This window comes from Natator depressus, chromosome 6, assembly GCF_965152275.1.
Source record: "Natator depressus isolate rNatDep1 chromosome 6, rNatDep2.hap1, whole genome shotgun sequence".
Lineage (NCBI taxonomy): Eukaryota > Metazoa > Chordata > Testudines > Cheloniidae > Natator > Natator depressus.
The window spans coordinates 66,171,740-66,186,902 of NC_134239.1; the positions used below are offsets into that span (position 1 = coordinate 66,171,740).

Below are 15,163 nucleotides of genomic sequence, written 5' to 3' on the forward strand. Positions count from 1 at the left end.
TTTAGTCAATTTCACTCTGGAGCCAAGGAGTGTTTAATATATATCAGAGCAGCTGAGGAGACCGATAAGAGGACTACAGTTTCCCAAGAATGGAAGCTCCAGTTTTTTATTCTGCAGGACATTCTTTGCCAAATTTAGTGAGTTGATCAAATATGAATTGTATGATAAAGAAAGGAGGGGAGAATGCTTCTGCAGCCCTACCTATCCCCCTACACAGTACCAGGGGAAACAATGGAAGCTTGAGTACTCCTGAGTTGGAGGGGAGAAGTAGCTGCCTATCCTCCCCGCTCTTTGGGGAAGTCCTTTTTTATCCTAGCTGAAGCACTGAATCTCCTTCCCCAATTCTCAATATTGGAATGTTGTCTCTGATCTTCTCCAGCTTGAATTTTGAGCTGCAGCACTGCCCACACTGATGTAGTGACCTGACAGGCATGCAGAAGCAGGTCTCAAATTCAAATAATGTGATGATCAGAATTTAAAAAAAAAATGACAGATTGGATCAAGCAGGCAAATGCCAAAGGAGCCTTCAGTGCACCAAGGGATTCGGGTTAGCCTAAAAAACCCAAACTCTCTACTCCAAAAAACAGATAACCAGAGTACAAATAATGGACTGGTTGTAGATGCAGGAAATTCTGGCTCCTAGTACATCACCCTGCTCTTTCCAAATCTGTGTTTATCTGTCACTAGGAGTACTAGTTTTACCATAACTGTTGCTTTTAAAATAAGGTGCCAGGAATTAAAGCACAGTATTGTTTAACGTATCTCACCCCAACCATATAGCTGGGAAAAGAAACTGCCCCCTGCATCACAGGGAATACTGTTTGTCCACTGATTGTCATCAGAGTCATAGAATACATTTTCTTCAACTGGTGACTATGCTGGAAAAAATATCTACATAATTTTCAGCTGCCTCTCATTCCTAGACATCAAAACTGTTGAAGTCAACTCTTCAATCAGTATTGAAGTTGACATTTTTGTAAATAGTTGCTGCTGTTTAACATAATTCTCATCGTGAGGTGGGAGGGATGAAGCTCCCTTTACTTCTTCTCTCCATAGGTACTAAAATATATTTTTAGACTGAATTACATTTGTAACTGACTTGTGGAAAGAGTGCCTGTATGCCCTGTGGGTGTAAGAGAGCAGGCTATTCAGGGTCTCCTTTCATTTAGACCTCTGTATTTTCCAAAAGAAGCTTGGCTGCTCTGTCATTCTCTACTTTGCACTGAAATGGAAATGTCAAGACTCTTATTCTAAAGCAGGGGTTTTATTTGATCGTCATCAAAATGGAATTTTCAGTTTTCTGTAAAATTTGGGCCTCCAGAATAAAAGGACCCAAACATTTGAGTGATCCATACATTGTCTTCCTTATTTACATGCCCTTGGTGAGAGAGAGTTTAAATAGAACTGGATATTTAATGCCACCCAATATTTGTTACCTTCCATTCACTCATAATTTTGTTAATTTTAAGCATATTAATAACAACTGCATCCTCAAGGCAGCTCTTCATATTATATGGAGGGGAAAACATGAGCTAGAAATATTCTGATTTATCTGACAATCCAGTTAACACCTTTGAAACAAATAATTTTGTCAGTGGTTACAAATATTTCAGATTTCATTTTCCTTTAATTCCATGAGAGAAAGTGTTCAGGGATGCTGTCCTAGAGCCTGCAGACTGCTGAATCTTCTAACGCTTATCAGGCCCATGAGGGGACATAAGCTGTTGGGGTACAAGAATCTGCAGTGTACAATGTCAGATGAGAGCCTGGATTTCCAAGTGCTGGTCTGCAGATCTTGGGCATGTTGGAAAGAACTAAATCTGAGGATGAGAGGTTAACACAGTCCCCAAAGAGCTAACTTGCAGAATGACGTGGCTGATCAGTCTCACTGCTGCTCTTAATGGCGTCTGTGCAGCTTTGAAAAACTACATCCCAGAAAAGCAAGGAATAGGGATTTAGTTCTTTATTATCTGGAAATGAAGAAACTTTCTGTGAGGGAAATGGCTGAATTTTTGATTATTTCATTTTTGTTCTGCATTGCTCCAGGAGAGTTCTCTGCCTCAGACAGCTCCCTCACAGACATCCAGGATCAGAGAAAGCAGCCCATGCCAGACCCAGGTCTTATGCCCTTGCCCGATTCTGCCTCCGACCTGGACTGGTCAAACTTGGTAGATGCTGCCAAAGCCTTTGAGGGTAAGTATTCAAAATACTTGACTTGGAAAGCTTATATGCTACTATATACCTCACTAAGGATGGTTTTTTCATTCTGATATTTTTTCCATTTCTTAGCTTCTCTTCTACTCTGAAGTCCAAGTTGTTTTGAAAATGCAATCCAAATTGCAACAGCCTAATACATGTTTGCTTATAATATTCAGATGCCATTTCTTTACATTTGAATCACGCTGCAGGTTTCAGTACTATAGCTGAAACAAAATTATTTCACTGCATTTCTGTGTAACTGAATACTTTTCATTAATACAGACCAGTCACAAAGACCACAGCAGGCATGGACAGCCATCTGGCATGAAAGTGCAGAGTGAAGCCAAGCAGTGGTGGAAAAGAGTGCAGTCACTTTAATGACTGCAGATTGCACTAGAAAGAAGTTTCTGTATTATAGTTGAAGTGCATTGCCAAAGTAATTCGGAAAGTCTGCCTTGCTGGCACATGCCTTTCCATTGCTATTCTCCCCTTAGCATACCTCCAAATACATGGACTTGCACGTGGATATCACTTTATCCTGTGGTGCTTTTCATCTCCTTCACAACTAGTAAACTGAAGAGGAATGCATGTTGCCAAGATGCACTGGAATTTAAAGAAACACTAAAGATTTTTAGCTCAAAGTGTAAACTACTTTAAAATTGTTAGAATCTGATGGGAAAAGTTGTATGGATACTCTAATCAAAAGTCACTTTTTGAAATCTCTACATAAATGCTGTTCTACCTCATGAAGTTGCTTCCACTGATCCCTGCTTTTTTGGATGTTCTGCTGCGTGGACACCAAGAATGTGGATACCTGCAGGCAATGCACTCTGAGAACTGCAGTTACTGTTAAGTAACCTACTTTCTTCTGTACCCCTGCTAGTTCTACAATAGCAGCAGTATGAGTAACTAACACACAGTATTCCCTAGTTAGTGCTGATATCAGTCAGTGATGTAAGAACATGCTGTGACATTAACCTGGGAACTCTGTGATGCATGGATTACTGTACTTGCCATTCACCTCTGGAGAACAGAGTTCTAATCCTATCTTAATTCACAGAGGGAAATGAAATTGTTCAGAGGGTTTGTGAAATGCACAAATAAGGATTAGAACAAGGCCACCATTGTAGTGCAATTTACTATGATGGGCCATCTCTTCTCCTAAGCTTGTTCACAGTTTAGCTGTGTTCCTCGCTTTTCTAGGCACTGAATCCACTCTTTTATTTTTCATTAAAAGTTTGTATGCATTAATTCTGGTGAAAGGTATCTGATTGGCAATCCTCTGTCTACTCATGGAACAGGTAAAGCATGGGCAGTGTATTGTCAGCTTCCTCCCACTACTCCTCCAATGGGCTTCAAACCTGACCTGGAGAGACAAATTATCCAGTTTCTATGTCAACTCAATGCGGTGGCCTGTGTGCTGAATGCCAGTGTGGGATTTGCAAGTGCCAATTAGAATAAATAATTGGTGCTTTTTCTGATTTTGGACACCTGTTGACTGGAAACTAGGCAGGGCTCTCCAACTCATCCCAGCTGGCTTCTAGTCACTAACAGCTGAACTGAAAACCTTCATGCGCTGTTACTAAATTCTTAAGCCATCCAGTTCTCCTGCGTTTTTCATTTTTTTTTACATGGACATGGCAAAACTCTGTCAAAGAAAACAGCCATGTTAATTTTAGCCTTATTCAAAACACAGAATAAAACCTTTGCCAAATAGAAGAAGACTATTTTTCTCTTTCCAGTGAGAGGCCATTAGTAGCTAGCAAATGAGACGTTACTACTTCATTTCTTTGAGTCTGACCATTTTTGCTAGGAAGCCTAAAGACGATGTATCATTCATGGTGTTTCCCTAAACAAAAATGGTATGGTAATGATTTGTAAATTTGATAAAACTTCATAAATAAACAGTTATAAGGAAAAACCAAATGGTGGAGGAGGGGAGATTTCTTTTCAATTTTTTTTTTATCTCAAAACATGTTATAAAGGATTAACAATAAACAAATAAAAAATGATCAGGGTCTCTTCACTTTCTCCATGTAATTCTCACAACCATAAAGATATGGAAAATACCTTCTTTCTAGGAAAAATGATGATTTGCCAAGCTACTCGAATAGTGCTATGTGAAGCCATAAGATGGCTCTAAAACTTTTTTTGCCACAGGAGGTTCAAATCACTGTGTGTGCTGCAGTTCTTAGTGAAAGGAGTACCTTATATTCTTTTACACGAGTGGCTTTGTACTTTTCAAAATGTCGGTTCCATTTCAATATAAAGGGGCTGCATGGTGAAGGTTGTAGATCAGTGAGATGGGTTTCTTTGATTTTATTTCTTTCTGCCACTAGCTTGCTTTGTCACTTTTAGCAAGTGTTGTACTGAATTTTTCTGTACCTCCATTCACCTATCTTAACTTGCTACTTTGATTACATAAGTCATGTGTTGTGTTGTGATATTTAATGTTTGTGTTGCTTTGAGATCCTCAAATGCAGATTCTCCAGTATGTAGAAGCAAATTATCATTACATTTACAATTGTGTTTGTGTCTCTCTCTCTTTCTCTCTTCAGTTCAGCGAGCCTCATTCTTTGCTGCTAGTGATGAAAACAACAGACCTGTGAGTGCTGCTTCCAATAGTGATCAGAGTGAGGACCAGCTTACTGCCCAGATGAAGCCTTACACAGGGTGAGTAAATATATTGGACAGGTAAGTTTTTTAAACTAAACCCAGGGAAGACTGGATGGAGAGATGCTTTGATTTGCAACAAACTTTTAGATCTCTTATGACTTTTTACAAAAGAAAAACAGAGGAGAGAGAAAACACAAAAATGCTGAGTATATTTCTGTCTTTGTGAAAATAGCATATTTCTGAAGGTTCTCTTTCATCTGAGATGTTTAAAACAGTGTCCAAGGCAGTCTCATTCCAAGGTATATGTAATTATCCCGTAACTAATGGTTAGAGAGAGAAAGCAAATGATGAGTCTTCAGTGACTGCTAATAGCCATTTCGTTGAGTGATTGTGCTGCCTAAGCATGTGCATACCATTTCTGTTAGTAGTCGAGGCCTGTGGTGAACATTTTTAAGTAAAAATCTATATTCAGAATGTACTGTATCACACATGTATTTTGAGCAGTTTTCCAGCCTAGAGTTAGAAGCGAAGAAGGATTACAGAAAATCCTGCCAATATTGTCTTTATCTCCTGCTTCCAACAGTAAAGAGTCTCCCCCTACTCTCGCTTCCAAAGTGGACCAACTGGAAAGTTTGCTGAAGATGCTCCAAGAGGATTTAAAGCGGGTAAACATTTATTCTACAGGAAGCCTGTAGGGTGTAAATATGTTGTTGCTAGGCAGTACTAGTCATGTTATAAACCTTTTCCACCACCCCCAAATTTGTAACAGTCTCATCCTTTGTTGAGAAAATTACATTTCTTTACTTCTTTCCTCAGATCATAGTCCAGGTATTTTATTTTTTAAACACAGTGGTGTTAGGAAGTAAGAGGTAAAGTTAGCACATCTACTTTCTAATGGTGAAATACATGCTTCTGTGCAGAAAGGATCTTGCTGTGTTCAGGTCAAAGGTCTCTTACGCAGTACAGTATTCATGGAGGTGTTTGCCATCTCTTACTTAGTTCTCCTCAGCAGTCACACCATAGGACGTCTGTATTAGCATGGAATAGATTGTGACCATTTTCAGATGATCACTTGCAGAGCTAGCATTTACATTAGAATTTAGTCTTGAGAAATCCCAACAATCTGTGCTGAAAGAGCGTAAGGAGGAAAAAATGTCACCACACAGCCCATGGGTATAGAATACCCTAAAGCAGGAACACGAGTGTCTACACACTTAAAGCTCTTGTAAAGTGGGGAAACAAAACTATATAATACCTCTGTAGGATGGAGTCCTTCTTGTTGACAAGAGCAGGAAATGTGACCGGGCATCACCATTGAGCTCTCATATTCTTTCTCATCCCTTAGGAAAAAGAAGACAAAGCCAATCTTCAGGCAGAAGTGCAACATTTGCGAGAAGACAACTTACGGTTACTGGAGGAGTCCCAGAGTGCATCTGAGAAACTGAAGAAATTCACTGAATGGGTTTTCAACACGATTGATATGAACTGAGAACAGTAAATGGGGAAGGAAAACATCAGTTATAAATAATTGTTAGTGGGACTTAGTTTTAATGCCACCTTAATCATGATATGTGAAAGTATAGTCAGAGCACTTCCCCGTCCTGTGTACTCTGATGACCCCTTTTTGCGCCTCTGCACGCACTCAGAACAATCGCAGATCAACAATCATTGTCTGCCTTTTGTAGAAAAACAAAAAAATAATTTAAAAAAGGTAAAATAAAAGTTGAACTACTAAAATGTGAATGTCTTTATTTTTTGCACATTATCTCTTTACCTGTTATGTACAAAATTATTTGGAGGCTGGACCAGAATTGTTCGGTCTATTTGCCTCTATTTATTTCTATTAACTCCTTTCTCTCTGTTTCAGGTAATCTGCTTTTCCTTGCTGCTTTGATAAATATTATGACTCCTAGGAAACTAGAAAGAAACGTTTATTTTGCTGCTTTCCTTACATTGTTTTCTGAAGTATGCCACAGACAAGGGGATGTAAAAAAAATGTTTTAGGTGTCTCCTGAATGCTTTGTGCTTGATCACTAGTGCTATCTTCACATATGTTATACAGAACATATGCCCATAGTGTATGGTACAGTACAATCCGCATCAGAATATTGGAAGAGAGATTAGACACTTGAGCCATGGATGAGTCAGATTATCACACATGTCCTTGCATTAGCACTTCTAGTTGCCTTTGTTTCCTATGGAAACAATGGTTGCCAGGTACTTTAGGAATAGTGCAACTTGGCATGCTAAATGGCACACTGCATCAGGCTGACTGAGAGAATAACTGCTGTATTTCTGCGTAAGCATTGTCTCCGTCCCTCCCCTACCTGGAGATCTATTACCTACCTATGTATAGTAGGTCCTTGGCTGAAGCTGTAAAGTGTTTGATTTTTTTTTTTCAAACTGTATGCATTTTCTAATACACCATATATGCCATGTCATTGCACCTGCCCTTCTTTCCCCCACCCAGCTTGGTCATAGAACTTTTCAAATAAAAAAGGCAGAAGAAATGTTTATTAATCTCAACTATATAGCAGGTCTTTGGCATTAGTAAACCTTTAATAACCTTGTTATGGATAACGCAAATGGAGAAATATAAAGCTGTAGTTAGAGACTTTGTCCCCTTCCTTAAGTAGTGGGACAAGGAGGGAAGCAGTATTTTAACTTTTGGCTCTCTGATGTCTGGATTTCCCAGGGCAACTGGCTAGCATAAGATTTCCCTGCCTGCCTGGCATCATGAGGATTAACTTGTTTTTCTTTGAAGGAGCTATAAACTTGCCATAAAATGTCACCTCTCTAGAAATACTCTTTTGGTGTCACAATATAACTCATACTACAACCTGCACAGATATTGATGCAAGCCATATGCAGTGAAGTATCATCTTTGCCCTTCTCTGTATGCATCCACTAACACCCTCACATTGAAACACACATTGCCTTACACAAGTAACATTGTATTATTTGTCCATTTCAGGAACAGCCTCCCCTTCTTCCGCAGTCACCCACTCTCTCAAAAGAAATCATCAGTGGGAATCTTCCAAGCTCTCTCTGATGCACTTTTTCATGCTCTTTGATCCTACTACACAGGAACTTGCTACACTTTGACCTAAAGCTTAATTTGTGGTGATAATCCCCATGGAATTCTTCTCTGATGATGTTTTGTCATGGAAATGAATCTATTTGGAACTATTTCTGGAGTGCTTTTGTAAAGGTTGAGAATGTCCTGTTATTTTTTAAAAAATGACTTGTATGAAGGAGATTTGTATAATGCCTGATATTATTTGTAAATCAGAAATATTGCTAACATCCCTGAGCATCCCGAAGTCTTGCTTATTCTCTTCTATTTTTATGTTTGGTTTGGTTTTTATTTTTATTTTAAAAAAAAAAATTGGGACTTGGGGCAGACTATTTATTAGAGTTTTGCAACAGAGTTCTTGTATGAAGCCTCTAAAGGCAACTTGTAAAATTCTGACAATAAAACTCATTTTAAAGGCTCTTCTAAAACCATTTTCTATTGATTTTATTGGTTTTTTCTATTGTTTGAAACTTCCTAAAGACAAAGCCTCCTTTCCTGGCCCTTCCTCACTGCACCAGTGCATCAGGACTTAAGGAAGGAGACAAGAGTTTCATTCTCCAAGGAGTCTCTTCTTTTGCTTTCCCCTTGTTTACCATCCCTTTTTGTATACACATGCACTTCACCATTATGCTTTCTATTCCTACCAGTGCAAAATCTTCACTCCCCACCCTCCCCATTAGAATATTTCTGTTTCTCTAATGAAGAATAATTTTTTTTATCTTTAATTTTGATTCTCATGCAACAGCTTCATCAAGCTGGTAGAAAGGTCCACTGCTGGCACAAGCATCCACTGGTGAGTCGGGTAGCACTTTAATTAAAATTTGTCCTGACAAGAGGGTTACTTCTCCGCCACATTTTTAATGGCTAGATCCATGGCATCCCCAAAGGGTGGATAGTGAAAAGGGAAATCTATTTTATTCCAACAGAGAAATAGTTACCACAAGGGAGCTCTTTGGGCAGCAGTAGTGTATGCCAGGACCTGACTGGGTAAGACCTATGGAATCTTGCTAAGAGAACTGGCTGCCATCTTTCCATTGTAAAGTCCATTTTTACTGGAGTTAGAATTGAGGGACAAAGGTTACTGCTTCTCCGTGAGTTTCCCCCACCCATGTCCACATTCAGGCAGAGCTGGAGGTTCACAAATTTTACGTACCATGGGCCACATTGGCAATTTGGCAGGAAACAAGTGCAAGAAAACCTAACTTGCAGACTTTACTTAAATTGTTCGGAAAAATAAATGCAAACAGTCGTTTGGGCCTGTCTCTTCATTGATAGGGTACTGCTTGTTGATTGAGGCCACCAGCAACAAAAATGTACAATTGATCAGCTTTGACATCACCTTGCAGTCAGATATCCTCTTATAATTGTTTCCAGATGTGGAACAAACACCAAAGTTAGTTTAAAAACTGAGTGCAGGCTCTCCTGCATCTATTCCCTCTTCCTCCCTCCCTCCAACATTCTGTCTATTCATTCCCCCTCTGCTGACTGACTCATCTTCCTCATTCTGTATCCCACATTCATTATCTCCTCTTCACATACTCTTTCACTGTGTGTGTCTGTCTCAGGAAGGGAGTGAGGAAGCCTATGCTAAAAACTAGTCCACTCAGTATGGTAGGGAAAGTGCCAACTTGCCTCCTTTCCTGGGCTTTGGTTTTATTAAAACAACATCATCATAACAAAGATCAGTTCAAACTTTCTCCCCAAATTTGGCCTTCCTAGGGTTCCTCTTTTATGACTTCCATGGAAATAGTGGGGAGAAAGGTGAGCCAATAGAACACCAGTTCATCCTACGCATTGCACCATAGGGTAGCACCACATAAGAACAGCCATACTGGGTCAAGACAAAATGATCCATCTAGCCCAGTATCCTGGAAGAGATGGGAGTTGGAACAAGTTTTATAGTGGGGATGCTGATGATGGAAACCAGCTACTTGGTGTTTGTTATTACTACTTCAAGCCAGAGGGTACAGTAGCACCACCGGGAAGAGAGACATCAGTGTTCCCTCCATTCCTGCAGCAAAAACGGAAAAGAGAGCAGAGCAGAGCTGAGCAAAAATGAAGAAACAGGTAAGAGTGTGGGAACAGCGCCAACATGGATGGAGCTGGTGGAAACTCCCTCAAATCTGACTGTTTCTAGTGAGTAGGGACTTAAAATCCTCCCATCCTTCCTGTGGCAATGAAGCTAAGGAAGAATATGGAGCTGAATGTTTCCTTTGAAATTCTGAAGTAAGACCATTTTCCCTAGCAGTTGTTAGCTTTTGAAAAAGTAGTTCATTTAAGTCATTCAACATTTTTGTCTTATTCAGTGTGTGGTGTTGCATGTTGTAACTCCATTTATCCAGCCTCTATTTAGCAGCTGGTCATGTCCACTGGCAGCAGCAAATGACCCCAAGCATTGCCATCCTGCTTATTTAGTTTTCTGAAACTTTCATGTTTCTGAGCCCCCTTCAGTTAAAGTGGGCTAAATAATAAGCTCTGGATGTAGATCGGGGAGCTTGTGCATTCTTGGCCACAGCCCTCAATAGAGGATAAAATGGGATAATAGCACTTCACAGGGGTGCAGTCAGGATAAATACATTAAAGCTTGTGAGGTGCTCAGATACAATGATGCAGGACATAGAAGTACCTAAGATGGATGGATGAGGTGGAAGTATATTGCCGTACAGAAGCTAAAAAAGCATTGTACCTCCAGCAGCTTATGGACAGTATGATTTGCGTTCTACGCTTTTTGAAAGCCTGAAATGTGCTTTCCTCTGTGTGGGGCCAGCTCTCTTGGCTACTGAGAGAGGCAAGCAGAGCCTTGCTTTTACACATCCACTGGGGAGGCTAGCACTGCTGAAGGCACTAACTCAGCGCAGACTGTATTTCCCCATGTGAAAACGATTATGCTCAGCCCCTGAGCAGGGGATAAGAGGGAAAGTTCCTTGCTCTCTTTACTATTGCGCAGGCCTGGTATAATACAGGTCCCTGGTGTTTTGATACTCAAGGGCAAAGGCCAAATATTTCAGCTGCCCTGAGTGTAGATGTGTAGCCATCCCTTCATGTCTATTTATGGTGCTGCATGTGGCTAATGTGTCTCCTATGTGCAGTGATTTTTTTCCCAAGGATTTTGCATAACTACAGTCAGCTTTATTTATACACACATAACAATGCATGGACCAAATCTCTGATTCAGAATTCTGCTCCACACAATTGTACTCTTGAGAAGGCTGTATCTATCATCCATTCTAAAACAGCAGCTGGTGGGGATGTTGTGCAGATGGCACTGCTAGTAACCAAAAGAGATACCTTGCCCTCATCAATTTTCAGTGCCCAAAGAAGCCTAATTAACTAAGATTGGCATCCACTCAAGGACAAGCTTCTTATGCACCTTCCTAACCTCAGGTTGTCATGGTGGTCGATATCTCTGAATAACTATAAATAGGTCTCTCACCTAAAGGGCAGGGGAAGAGGGATGCTTATAACACTTCACTTTCATCTTTGTGTCTGCTCTTTTCCCTTCCCTCCCTCTCACGCTAAACCCTGCATTTACATCTCCTGGAAAATAGTACACTCTATGATGGGTCATTTTCTCTCCTAGCTGCTTTCTCTCCTGGGCACTCAACATCCAATGTAGCAAGAGCTATTGCAACTCTGATTCTGGCAAACAGATGGCAGAGGAATCAAAATTAATATCATGGAGTCTGGAATTAAAAATGTGGTAGCTTGAAGCACTTCATTAAACAATGAAACATGGCTGTCACCTGTTAATGTGAAAGGAATTAAATCAAGAATAAAAATGTGTATCATGTGCCCTAAGATTTAACTCAGACAAAATATGCATGTTCAAGTGGGAGTGGCATCCACCGATAGTAGGCCTGAATTTGGTTAGCCCTGAGGTCGAGCAGGGCAATGACAATGGTTAACTGTATGGCAGGAGTAAGTTCTGTCATACCCCAATGGCATGTAACCACATGTTCTGGGTGGCTCTAGCCTGTGACTGCCAAATGCTGGGAGTGGGGATGATGGGATGAATCACTCAGTAATTGCCCTGTTCTGTTTATTCCCTCTGAAGCATTTGGCACTGGCCACTGTCGGAAGACAGGATACTGGGATAGATGGATCATTGATTGGTCTGACCCAGTACGGCTGTTCTTATGGTCTTTATATCGGAGATTACACTTAGACTCAAGCCCGGCAAGGGGGCTTCTGGAAAGGTGTTGGGGGGAAACAAACAACCCAGACCTGGGCTTCCTTCCATAAGAGACAGTCCCTTCCAGGAAAGAAGAAGTGAGACAGCAATACTGGGGTGGGGGTGTATGTTCCAATGGACTGTGAACTGAGTCTACTAATTGGATGTAAGAATATGACTTTTTTTGCTTTATTTTTTCCAGTTTCTCTATTTTTTATTAAAGGGACACTTTGCACTTGAGTCAATTTTTTAAAAAATAATCTATTCAAAGTAGCTTCCGGTCCTACATTTGCCCCAGACTTCCCCCTGCCAATTTTTTTTATAGTTGCATAAGGTCAGATTTACAAAGGTATTTAGGTGCCTCAATATGCAGATAGGCACCTAGTGGGATTCACAAAAGCACCTAAGCAGGTTAGGTGCCTGACTCCCAATAACTTGAAGACTTGAAATCCAGTCCTGTGTGACTATGAAATCACAAGACTTGAAGTCAATGGAAGCTGGGTGCCTAAGCACTTTTGTAAATTCCACTAGGCCCTAAATACCTTTGAAAATCTGTCCCCCATATTTGTATTATTGAAGTGTTGCTATGAAAGAGACTGTCACAAAAAGAGGAAACTGTATAGACTCACCATGTTGGGGATAGTCTAAATGCCCTATACACCAGGTCCCATCAAAATGCATGAAATAAACAAACTGAAAAAACAAAGTTTTTTCCTCTGATCTCTTGTCATGGTTTTAGATGTTCTGTTTAAGAGCATTAGTTACATTTTTTTTAAACAGAAGTGTGTGTTTTAAGTTATCATTGCCTCCATGAATACTACATTGTTTAAATTCAAAGACAATGAAAATATCTCTGATTTGGTTGTTTCTCCAGCTGCCCACATGTCCCTGGTAACAAAGGATCCTTCTCGCTCCGGAAAGGAGAGAGAGCAAGGTGGGGTTAACTGACTTGGACCAAGGATCAGAGGAGGTACCAAAGATCAGAGGAGGGGACATTGGAGATGTTGAGATTTTTGTTTATATAGTTGCCAAAACCAGAAGACGAGGTGTGGGTTGGCATAAATTTAACCATTGACTTTAGGGATTCGGGGACACGATGACCAGCTGCCAAAGGATGTAATGAGAACCGAGTACGTCCATTTCTTAGGCTGTCTAATAATATGATAATTGAAAATTACTGGCATTAAAATTTAGAATAAGTACAAAGAAAATAGGGGCCAGATTGATAAAGGTATTTAGGCACCTAAATATGCAGGTAGGCACCTAGTGGGGTTTTCAAAAGGGCCTAAGTAGGTTAGGTGTCTGACTCCCCATTGATTTCAATAGGCATGAAGTGCCTGGACACATCTGAAAATCTCATTAGATGCCTATCTGCATTTTTAGATCCCTAAATACCTTTAAAGCTCTGGCCCAAGGTATATACACAGCAGGTGGGATCCACTGCTGCAGAAGATCACAGCCAGTGACTACAGCTAGGTTTTTTAAAGGGTTGAATAATTTGCTTTATGGGCAAAGCTATTTGTACATATGCTTGTTAAGATAAGGATAATCAAATCTCAAGCTTGGGGGCATAAGCTGATCACTTCTTTAGTTACTAAGGGGTTTTTCCCTTGTGTACCGTGGTACACATTTAGCTACGTGCAGTAAAGGGATTTCTGGACACTGCCAGAGGCGGGATACAGGTCTGCATGAAGTGGTCTGAGCCAGTATAACAAATCCTGTTTTCCAAATCTTTGGTATGTAAATCTTAGCAAGCCATACTGCTAAACTGGTCTATTCTCTTGGACTATGATACAGAAAGCAAGTAATAGGTATCTGTAATTTACAAGAGGGTTGTGTGGGGTTTTTTGTTTGTTTTTGTTTTTACAAGTGCTTGTTGATAGGGCATTGTTTTTTCAAATCCAAAAGCAGAAGTGATTTGGCTCTGGCTTCTATTTTTATATGAACCAAGTGCTGCAGAATGGTTTGGATGAAAGGTTTCAGTTTTGTTACATCCCAATAAGGAGCAAACTGGGGTGGATTTGGTTTTGAAAAACATTGCTACAGTCAGATTTGGGGTTTGCAAACCCAATTCCCAGTGACATTTTGAACCTGGGTTCAGTTTTATCAGAAATACCAAAGTTCGGGAGTGAGAAGGAGTGGAGTGTGGCCCGTTTCTACATATCAGGAAATCATCCATCCATCGTTCCTTCCTTCCTTCCAGTGATGACACAACCTATAAGTTGCACTTACCTGGATTTTATTTTATATGTGGCCACAAGTTGGTCTCCCTTCTACAAAATGCACTGTCTCTTTCACGGCTGGAACAAAGCAATCAGCCTGTTTTTAACTGAACGCTCAACTGTCCTTCATTCTAGAGCCACCTTGTTTGCTCTCCCTCACAAACCAGACAATATCTCACTTTGACTACTGTAAATGATTTAAATCAAAAACACTGGATTCTGAAGCTGAACTGATACGTGCAGACAGTGCTTAGAACAAGAGACTGGGTGTCGGAGCTCTAGGGTTCTCTTCCCAGATCTGGCACTGCGCCATTGTGTGATGATGGGGTAAGGGCAAGTTATTTAGACCCAAATTTTCAAAAGTGGTCACTAAATTTGCTTGTCCAATTTCTGAGACTGCAATAACAGTCTATTTTTAGAGGCCACAAGACCAATCTCGGTTTTAGGTTGACCACTTAAAAAATAGACACACCCAAAATTAGTGACAACTTTTAAAAAAATTTAGCTGTTAACCTCTCAGGGCCTCAGTAGTTAATATTAGTCTGTGTAAAGCTTTGAGATCCTCTGGTAATACCTGCCCTGAGGTATAACAACCAAGTCACGCTTTGTTATTAATAATGTTATAGAAATTCACTTTGCAGTATTTTAAGCATCTTGTACAACTCTCTGGACTTGAAAAGCTGTGAGCCAAGTCTGTTGTCTGATGGAGGGAGAGGTCAGTTTTGGTTAGTTTCTCAAAGTGTTTCCCTCTTCCCACCAGTGTCACTCTGATCTTGACAAAGGGGATATTGGTAATTCTAATCACTTGACCCCTCCAGAACCACATCAGTGTCAATAACTGCTACTGTAGCACTGGTGCTGAGAGCAGATGTGAATGTT

General features: G+C 40.3%; 1 protein-coding gene across 3 annotated transcripts in view; it reads left to right on the forward strand.

Annotated features, from left to right (window-relative positions):
• Positions 1-8,237, forward strand: part of SIPA1L1 (signal induced proliferation associated 1 like 1) — a 161,934-nt gene extending 153,697 nt beyond the window's left edge. For all 3 annotated transcript variants that reach the window (XM_074955583.1, XM_074955585.1, XM_074955584.1), the window contains 4 exons: positions 2,047-2,193; positions 4,758-4,872; positions 5,399-5,480; positions 6,161-8,237. In XM_074955583.1, the coding sequence (XP_074811684.1) occupies positions 2,047-2,193; positions 4,758-4,872; positions 5,399-5,480; positions 6,161-6,304 (488 nt within the window). In that variant the 3' untranslated portion in view covers positions 6,305-8,237. The remainder of the gene's footprint in view (positions 1-2,046; positions 2,194-4,757; positions 4,873-5,398; positions 5,481-6,160) is intronic.
• Positions 8,238-15,163: the final 6,926 nt, after the last annotated feature.